This window comes from Cyprinus carpio, chromosome A1, assembly GCF_018340385.1.
Source record: "Cyprinus carpio isolate SPL01 chromosome A1, ASM1834038v1, whole genome shotgun sequence".
Taxonomy (NCBI): domain Eukaryota; kingdom Metazoa; phylum Chordata; class Actinopteri; order Cypriniformes; family Cyprinidae; genus Cyprinus; species Cyprinus carpio.
The window spans coordinates 7,448,845-7,458,921 of NC_056572.1; the positions used below are offsets into that span (position 1 = coordinate 7,448,845).

The 10,077-nt window shown below is 36.4% G+C and overlaps 1 protein-coding gene across 2 annotated transcripts; it reads right to left on the reverse strand.

The window, feature by feature from the left end:
- Positions 1-4,675: 4,675 nt before the first annotated feature.
- Positions 4,676-8,618, reverse strand: LOC109088135 (neuropeptide Y receptor type 2-like). 2 transcript variants are annotated; one of them, XM_042732358.1, is made up of 5 exons: positions 8,401-8,618; positions 6,825-7,523; positions 6,210-6,366; positions 5,006-5,336; positions 4,676-4,915 (listed from the first exon to the last, which is right to left on the reverse strand). In XM_042732358.1, exons 2-4 carry the CDS (start codon positions 7,460-7,462, stop codon positions 5,007-5,009), a joined length of 1,125 nt encoding a protein of 374 aa, XP_042588292.1. In that variant the 5' UTR covers positions 7,463-7,523; positions 8,401-8,618; the 3' UTR covers positions 4,676-4,915; position 5,006. The 2 variants fall into 2 exon arrangements, with proteins under 2 accessions (XP_042588292.1, XP_018948170.1); XM_019092625.2 differs by having other exon boundaries at positions 4,997-5,336.
- Between the last annotated feature and the right edge of the window lie 1,459 nt (positions 8,619-10,077).

The following is a 10,077-nucleotide window of genomic DNA, read 5'->3' on the forward strand; positions in this document are numbered from 1 at the left end:
AGAATTCGTGCTCTGCATTTAACCCATCCAAAGTGCACACACACAGCAGTGAACACACACACACACCCCCGGAGCAGTGGGCAGCCATTTATGCTGAAGGGCACCTCTGTCATGGTATTGCTGGCCCGAGACTCGAACACACAACCTTAGGGTTAGGAGTCAAACTCTCTAACCACTAACCCACTGTGTTTGTGATGCTGGCACTGGAGTTTTGTGTGCAACTATAACCCACACTTGAAATTTTTGTTATGTTGGTATTGGATCCAGTTGGACGATGGGAATGCTGTTTCACAACCAACAAGGATGTTGATCCAGGAACATGTCCTTCTTGAGTAAATCACATTTAACAGTAGGTGAATTCAAGGCTTCAGTTTATGTAGTCATTTTTATCAGCAGGCTGTTTTATGAACCTTCTGCAGTGGTTGTAGATCACCTCCCTTGCCTGGATACAGTATATTACACAAAACTGTGCGTAATAGCCTTTGGATTGTCTGACCTCCATTCTATCAGTCTGATGGGAACGAACTCTCTGATTTATCTGTTCCTGGTGATGAATCTTCAGCTGTAAACAAGGAGGTACACCATGTCCTTTGTGCACATAAATAAACCTCTGTTTTGGAAAAATGGTTTTGTTTTGGATTTTGTTCAGGCAGATTCTTGTTCTCGCCACTGAACAATGAAAATCAAGGAAATCGTCATACTTCATTGTGAAGCAAACCATGTGTCCACTGTACAATCATTTTCAGTTTGTGATTTAGCTGTTTAGAGATTGAAGAATGTGTGCTTCCTTACAAGGCTTAGCAATATCAAGAATTGTTTTGATGAAATTTGAATGCCAATTTCATTTGAAGAGCAACTAACATGCTGTGGAGAGCTGTGGAAAGTGTGTGAAATGAGACAGAGAGAGATGGTTCAAGGAGGTCAGGACTTGTACGCCGTTATCTTTAATTCATTGCCTCTCAGGGCCATTGTCTGTTGCAGAGAACATTTTTGAGCCATGTGAGAATGATCACTCTATATTTGAACTCTTTGCAGCAGACAGGGAACAAAACTATTTCTCTCTGTTACAAGGTCTTCAAAAATTGGGTACCCGTAAAGCATCTGCTCTTGCAATTTATGTCATTCCAATCCCTTTCTTCCTTCTGTGGAACACAAAATTAGAAAGTCTAAAGAAAGTTCACACTGCACTTTCTCATACAACAACAGTGAAAAGTGACAGAAATACTTCCTTCAACATTCAGCTATTTCTCTAGAGTTCCATAACAATAATAGAATAGTTTATTTAAAAATTTGACTTTTGTCACCATTTGGAATTGAAATGAAAAAGGAAATGAAAAAGCAGTGTGGAGCAATGTCAGTGGTATATGTAAATTAATCGTATAATCATTTTCTGTTACCTGCAACCAGATATCCCCATTTATTTGTAGCAAAAGTCCACCAGGTGACACAAAACACATCAACATACAGTGAATTTTTACAAGTTTTAATAAAAGCTCATCTCTCCAGCAGTGAATTCCCCCAGCTGGGGAGCCCAAAGTATACTTCAGTATTAAATGATAACTATAAAGATGACTATAAAAATATTAGCGATCACATAGGTGGACAATAAAGTTCTGTTTATCATAAGGATGTTGGCTGTCGCTTTAAGTTCTTGCTTAGTTCTAAATTCTTTAAAGCAGAATGGATTATGATTGGCTATCAATATTTTATCATTCATCAGCTAGAAAAAAAAATAGTTCTGAAAGGTATTTCACCGATATCCATCACCTGTTTCATTCTTCTGCATTGTTATAGTTGTAGTGTAAACTTCGCTTTTCTCATATAATTAGAACAATTATTAAAAATTTACAGTAACTTTATGGCCTGAGGGTGAGTAAATTAACAGTAAATTTAAATTTTTATAAACTATACCTTTAATTAATTTCTATGCATAGCTGCTTTTCTGTCACTAAACTGCATTTGGAGAGTGGCTCACATTCTTTTCATTCTTGCAAACCATTGTTGAAATACAGTGTCCAGAAGCAGCTGGTGTTCTGTGTGTATAAAGTTCTAGTGATAAATCAGACAAATGCTTAATTTAAACAGTTAAAACATCTCCAGTCGTTGTCTAGTTACAGTAGTAAACATCTGCAGTCAGTACTAACTGTGATGCTTACACTGATGAAGCAATCATACTGTGAATTTGGATCCAAAGGGGAGTAGAATTTGGGTTCAGACCAAGCAATCAAAAAAAAAAAAAAAAAAATTTTGAAAAATTTTTGAGTTTGAGCCATTATCTTCGTCTTTCATCCTCTGTCACAAATAAATTGTGAATACCACAACATTAAAAAATGTTTTAATGTATCACAGCACAATTTGGTCGGTATCAACCAAAGTTTTGGTACATAATGTATATGCAAGTCTTTTAAATATAAACACATCTGTTAATACAAACACTGTTTGCAAGTATAACATTTCACAAAAACATCCACTAATATATATGTTCATAAGTACTGTGTTACATTGTGTTTGCAGAGTGAAAGTCTGTTTTTGTCTTTTCTCTAAATGTGCCAGTTAAAAGCATTCATGCTCATGTAAATATGATTTTTGTAACTCCCTCACGCAGACAAACAGATTTTGATGTGTGAAATAAGATCCCCAAAGAAAAACTAAACTATTGATTTTGCTGACTGTTTGTGTTGCTTTAGGAACAAAAATGAAAAAGTAAACTAAATAATTAGGCATCACTTGACTATTTGGCATTCTGACTCGTCTTTCCATTGTTAAGAAAAGTTCTGCTTTCAAAACAAGTTTCAGTATCTGCAGGCTGTTGCCACAGACAATAATTTTGAAGTTTAGAATGTAGACATGCTGGTGTCATGGTGTCATGCTGTCAGCCCCGCCCACTGTGAACTCTCATTGGTCCAAAATCTCACTCATATTAGTTCTATTTGGCTGTGATTTTGCATTCTGTGTGGCAAAAAAAAATACTTATTGCAATAAGTAAATGCAAATATAATCTGAGGAGTAATTTCATAGGGGTGTAAAAACAGAAACGTGAGTTTAATATTTTCGTTAAAGCACTTCAGTGCAAAAATATGTGGTTCTGGTTATGCATTACAGATGTAATTTCTATGAGTGGACTCTTCTTGTAAACAGTCCCTTTTTAGTTCATATCATGTAAATGTTTAGTGGCTTTCATATGAATAAACATAGGTGTTTTTCAACATTAATGCCATGTAATGCCTCTTTGATTTCCATTGTATATGTATTATTGTTTGTTTTTATTTGCCAAAGAACTGGTCAAAATTATTTTATATGTCAATAGAAAACTAGTATCAAACCCAGAATATTACTTTAACAAGAACAATACCCACAGTTTAATGCAGTTATATCTAAGTTATATCTATATATATATATATATATATAAGAATTATTTATAAGATATAACTGCATTAAACTGTGAGTCAAAATTCTCAAACCAAATTGAAGTGGGAGCCACAAAGAAGCCCATAGTGATAATTAAACTTGATATTCTCATTTCCTGCAGATGATTTAGGTTTAAAGGATTCATTTAGTTCTACATTGAACAGGCATATACCTTCCAAGTCAATAGAAATACAGCAGCAATCCCATAACTTGTTTGAGTCATCGCTTTTTGCTTAAAGCAGCTTTGTGTTCGATTTTCCTTCAGGAAATTGGAGAACACAAGGGAATAACAGAATGTTTTCATGTTTCATATCCGCAAGTGTATATATAATGTGTCAGATGTTTTTTTTTTTTTTTTTAATTACATTCATCTGGCATGGTGATTGCAAATGTGACAGCTTTACAGAAGAGAATAATATACAGTAGAGAGCACATTTCCATTACCTGTACAATCCTTTTTCCCCCCATTTTCTTTTTTTAACTTGCACATCTATGTTGTCATATTTGCACATTCAAACCCATTACCAGGGTTAAGTTTTTAAGAAGTGAACCAGCAAGTGAACAATCTACTTTGATCTGTCAAGTACTGTCAATGATAATTCTTTGTGCTGTATTTTAGATGAAACACATTCTTAATATTTTCATGTGAAAAGTATTGAAATGTCAGAACATCCCTCGAGGTTTAATAGAGGAGATAATGCAGATCTTTGTGCTGAAACATTCATAACACAGGGGTAGAAACACTTCCCTGTCTTCGTGCTGTTGTTAGTCTGAAGGAGTGCTGCCATACTGTTCCTCTGTGCAAATTACTTTCAGATGAAAGGAGAAGCAATTTGCTGTTAACACTTTCCAGAGCCATTTAAGTGCATGACCTGCCTGTAAGTTCACACGAAAAGATGACTTCTTAAAAATTAGAGAGCACAAATTTGTCATATGATAACATCTGAAACTGTTTAATGATGATCATCCTTCTTCTGTGATGAACAAAATTGCGTATAGTTATCTTTCCTACCAATGGAGAGGCATCCGCACTGCAAGATCCGGAAATATTCATGAAAATATTCTTGCTTCAAGTATAAGTATATTCAACCACCTAATGGATCTTGGTGAAGATGCATTAATGAAGATGAGAAGATCTTCGAGACTTGTCTGTGCTCTTTTACTGCACTGAGTTGTCAATGTGGTATTTTGTTGGGTAGTTTTGTTGTTATGTTTTAGCTAGGTCATTTTGTTTTAACACTGGGACATGGTCAGTTTGATTTTGAGCATGGAGTTTAGTGAAACAAAGCACTTCCAAATTCCATTCCCACAGAAGAGTGTAAGCCAGCATAGATGGGACACACCATGATGACAGGCAGATCGGCCATGGCAAGTTGTGCCATGAAGAAATTGGTGACAGTATGAAGTGTCTTAATTTGGAAACCACATAAATCACCAGGACATTCCCCACCATGACGAATCCTCAACAGATTCGATTTGACATCAGGAGTCCTTTCAGTACCCTCACCTAAACCATATAAACACGAAGAGGGGCAGTTTAGATAGATAGACAGACAGACAGACAGACAGACAGATGAGAAAGATATACCTTTGTCACCTCAGACATCTGTTGCATTGAGATGTGTCGTCACTATATCTTGGGCTTCTAAAGCTTTTTTGGGTTTGTTGCGAACTGCTGTGGCAGCCTGGCCCTCGGCATGCAGCAAATCAAGTCGTTCCTTGCAACGGAAAACTGAAACAAAGGCGCTGCGGTAGTTCCGGTTCATCCAACCATATAGCAGTGGGTTGGCAAACGTCGAGCACATGGCCACAATGTGGAAAACAGTGTAAAGAAGCCTGAAGTCCTTCATGTCCAACACGCTGTGGTCAATGTCAATGGCGAGCTGGAAAGCGTGGAAAGGCAACCAGCTGACCGCAAACACCACGACCTGCAACACACAAGGTGAGATGTTACTGTACTGGTCAAGCTGCAATAAAAAGCCCCATTTGCATCCTGTTCTAGTTCTCTGTTTATACTATTGGCAACTATAACATCTTTCAAAATCACTGTGGAGAAAATAGCTCTAAAATATTTGGGTTACAGAAGACTCTTGGGAAATGCATGCTGTTCTAACAGTCCTGGCTCTAAACAATAAAAAGAGAAAGTACATAAAAAAAAGACTAAAATCCTTGACGTGAACATCAGAATTCATCAACTGTAGAAGTCCAGATATACAGTGTGTGTGTGTGTATATGTATATGTATATATATATGTACATATTTTTTTTTCTTAAAAGAAATTAATACTTTTATTCTGTAATGATAAATTAAATTGATTTTAAAAAGTGACAGTAAAGACTTTTATGTTAATTATCTTCTTTTGAATTTTTATTTTTAATCAAAGAATCCTGAAAAACATATTATGCTATAATATTAAGCAGCACAACTGTTTTCAACACTGATAATAAGAAATGTTTCTTGAGCTGCAAATCAGCATATTAGAACAATTTCTGAAGGATCAAGTGACACTGAAGACTGGAGTAATGGCTGCTGAACATTTAGTTTTGCCATCACATGAATAAATTACATTTTAAAATATATTAATTAGAAAACTGTTAAATTATAATAATATTTCACAATATTACTGTTATTACTGGTATGAAGAGCCATTATAAAAACCCATTTCAGTCAACCACTAGATATTACTCATTGTTTTCATTATCAGGCTTTTTGCTGACTACGCGTGAAAGCCTAAAATAATATGAAAATGCAGAAACACTATGATATAATATTTGATCAGGAAAGCTGGGAACTGTACACACCATGGTAACCAGCATCTTGGTGGTCTTACGACGGCGCTGGTGCCTGTGATTGCGACCGACTGGGCTGACGTGATTACGAAGTTTACTCCAGATACGAATGTAGGCAAAAGAGATGATTGCCAGAGGCAACACATACTGCAGCAGCAGCGTGGAGATTCTGAAGAAAGAAAACAGCCATCATCACGTAAGAGCAGCTGAAGAGTGTCGTTATGTTATTGTTAAAGATGTTATCATAAAACATGTAGTCTTCTTCTGAAATTAAACAAGCTATGACTAATTTTATCTGTTACAGAACAAACAAGCTTTCAAAAAAGAAAATAGATTGTTATACTATGAGTTGAATCTAAATAATTCACAATAATCAACCTCTCTGACAATGTTTCAGAAGTTTGTAAGATCAAAAACCTAAAAGTTGCCAGTTTACATAAACATCAATGTTTAATCTTCATAAATATGTATATTTATCTATAAAAAATATACAGATGTAAGTGCTTTCAGTGCAATTGGAAGACAGTGACATTTGATAAATGAACACAGCATACATTTAAGGCCCCTTGAAGGCATGAGGAAACTGTAATAATTCTGTTCATTAAAATATGCATGTCTGGTACTCACGAGTATAGAGTGCTGTCTGTACTACTGTCAGGCCACTTCTCTCCACAAACCTCAATGGAGTCACCTGGAGAAAGATCTACAATCCCATACTCTCTGAATATGGCCAGTGGGCTAGCCAGAACAGCGCTTACTATCCAGGTGATGGCAATGACTAGAAAGCAGGTGTCTTTTGACATTCGAGTGTCTAGGTGATAAACAATGCATCTATGGCGATCCAGTGCAATTACATTTAATGTAATTGTAGAGACGTGAACGGCAAGACCTTGAGCATACGGTAGAGTGAAACAAAGCACGTGTCCAAACTTCCATTCCCCGAGGAGAGTGTAAGCCAGCGTGAACGGGAGACACAACGTGTTGACGAGCAGATCAGCCACGGCTAGATTTGCAATGAAGAAGTTGGTGACAGTACGGAGTGTCTTAAATTTGTAAACCACATAAATCACCAGAGAGTTCCCCACAACACCCAAAAGGATGATGGTAGAATATGCCAAAATCAGGACCACCTGGACCCCAAGAAGCTTGGTGCTGTCTCCCAGCTCAAGCAGCGGATGATTCAGAGTCACGTCAGCAGATGAATCCTCCCCGATATCCAGCTCTTTGCTCCCAGAGGAGCCATTGATTAAGCTGAGGGAATCCATTTATCACATGGCCATGTCAGATTTTGGAGAAAGACCAAGCTGCCATTATAGGTTTGACAACCTAAAACACAGGGTCGAGTTGACATTAGAAATCTGTTAAGTGTAGAAACACAGACAGACAGACAGACAGACAGACAGACAGATAGATAGATAGATAGATAGATAGATAGATAGATAGATAGATCAGACAGACAGACAGACAGATAGATAGATAGATAGATAGATAGATAGATAGATAGATAGATAGATAGATAGATTAAAAAAAAAAACATTATACAACAACTCACAAAAACTTAATTGAACTATCCAATGGACTTGTATTACACAGATGAAACAGTCAATCAATCAAGCAACCAATCAGTCTTACCTCCCCATATATGAATACAAATACCGGTACATTAAAACGAGTCTATTTAAAATTCGCATGCATATATTACAAGTGACTACCGGAAAGTACGGATCTCCATTCCGGGGTATGAATATTTTATATCAGAGAGAGTCTGTCAGATTAAATCTTGTACAGACCATATTGTTTTATTTCTTACAGGGAAAGAAGGCGCATCGATTTTTTCCGAGGCAACTTGTCAGGTCACTTTCATTAAGGTCAAATGTATTTTGCGCGTTAAGAGCTCATTACGCACGGCTTGCCTGCGCTCGAGCACACTTCAGCGTCTTTATCTGAAAGATAATAGGTACATGGCAAAACCATTATCACTATAGAGACATACACTGGAGTCCGTGGAAACTTCATGGCACACTTCCCAGTCCACGGACACCGACGGCGCAATGGTCCGTGAAGGAGTGCACGAGGCGCACTAAATAAACCAAGACATTGAGAGGCGTATAAAGGATCTTAGACTGTATTATTAATGCCAGTTTCAGAAAAATTATAGAAATACGTGTTTGAACTTACAATGAACTATATTAGAATGACTTACCTGCTGCGTGTTCACCTCACCGTCTCCAATATTACGTCGTGCGCCTCAGGATACATCACCATCAGGTAAACAGAGATATTTCTGCAGCTATATCTATATATTGACACAAAACAAACAAGTACATGTTGTTCTGTTTTCTATGTCAATCAACTTGTTTTCCTGAAGGAATGGTTGAGGTCCAGGTGATGTGGGCTGTGGAGCTCTCTAACGCTCACGACTGAATTACATCCGTCCACACAAGCCAAACCCACAAGCTTAGAGTTCTCGACGGGGAAGAGAGAGAGAGAGAGACATGAATCACAATAGTAAGGTTCAGTTTTAATGCATGCTTTAGAATTTTATTATTATTATTATTATTATTATTATTATTATTATTATTATTATTATTATTAATACACTGAACCATTTAAAAATCGTAATTATTTTTTAATTTATGTTGGGTTAGTGAAAACACCATTAAAACAATATTTTAGGCTATATGTTGCAATTTCACATAATTTATTAATAGCATTTCCTATAGGTCAAAACAGTGGTTAGATATTTTGTGTTACCTTTAATATTTTATATTTTTATAATTGCTTTAATGGTTTGATTTTGTTGATTGGTTATCAAAGTGCTGTTGGGATAAATGGACAAAGATAGTTAACTGGAACATGTGGAATTTACTGAATTGCAGCAGCAACAACAAACAAACAAACAAACAAAAAAAATTAATAAATAATAATAATAATGATCTAAACCAAGGTCATGCAGTCTGTGATATATGTGTACACACAGACAAACACTCACACACACACACTACGGGGCTGTTGGATGCTTGAATCTGATCGGCCAAAGAACGTTCTAAGATGTGCAGTTTTTTTTTTTTTTTTTCGGGAAAACCCACGGCTAAAGTTCCATGTCCATATCACTTCACCAAGTTATTTCAGTTATTTCAAAGGTCCTACAACAGCAAAAGAACCAAAAACCACAATGACATTGACCAAGAAAATGAATATAGTAAACACAACAATATGATAAAAAAGACAAATTATTTCCATGTTTCTGACAAAAATATATGTTTTATTATGTAGGCTACGGAAAGCACTACTCTCTTTCTGCTGACAAACACTGTTGAAAGACGACCAGACTCAGGTAATTCACACACACTTAATCTCTCTCTCATAACTGCATTGAAAACAAACTACATTAGTCTGCTGTAAACTGCTCAAGTCTATATATATAGATAGACAGATATAGACAGACAGACAGACAGACAGACAGACAGATAGACAGACAGATAGATAGATAGACAGACAGACAGACAGACAGACAGGCAGACAGATAGACAGATAGATAGATAGATATGATTTTTTTTAAATCACGTGGTGATTTTAGGTGAACTATTTTTTAACCCAGTGTGACACATTTGTAATTCTCCCTCTGTTCAAGCAACATACAATGGCATTTGCATAAATTATTATGCATATTCAAATACTTATTTATGTACATAGTTGTGGACAGACACAACACTGTGAGAGAGACAATAAAATGTGTGCTTTCACTTGACTGAGCCTTTTGTGTGTGTGTGTTGTGACTAACAGATGAAGCCCTCAAGTCAGAAACAGTGGCTCTAATGGTGTGGTTACTGCTAATAAAGTCTGTCCATCACACTGTGTTTGAACTAATTATGCTAAT

Bases quoted from the DNA above. Each gene is read 5' to 3' on its own strand.
- LOC109088135 (XM_042732358.1), bottom strand. From the start codon at position 7,462: ATGGATTCCCTCAGCTTAATCAATGGCTCCTCTGGGAGCAAAGAGCTG. The intron at 6,367-6,824 runs GTGAGTACCAGA...TTCTTTCTTCAG, and splicing joins ACAGACAGCACTCTATACTC to AATCTCCACGCTGCTGCTGC. The intron at 5,337-6,209 runs GTGTGTACAGTT...TGTGTGTTGCAG, and splicing joins CCAAGATGCTGGTTACCATG to GTCGTGGTGTTTGCGGTCAG.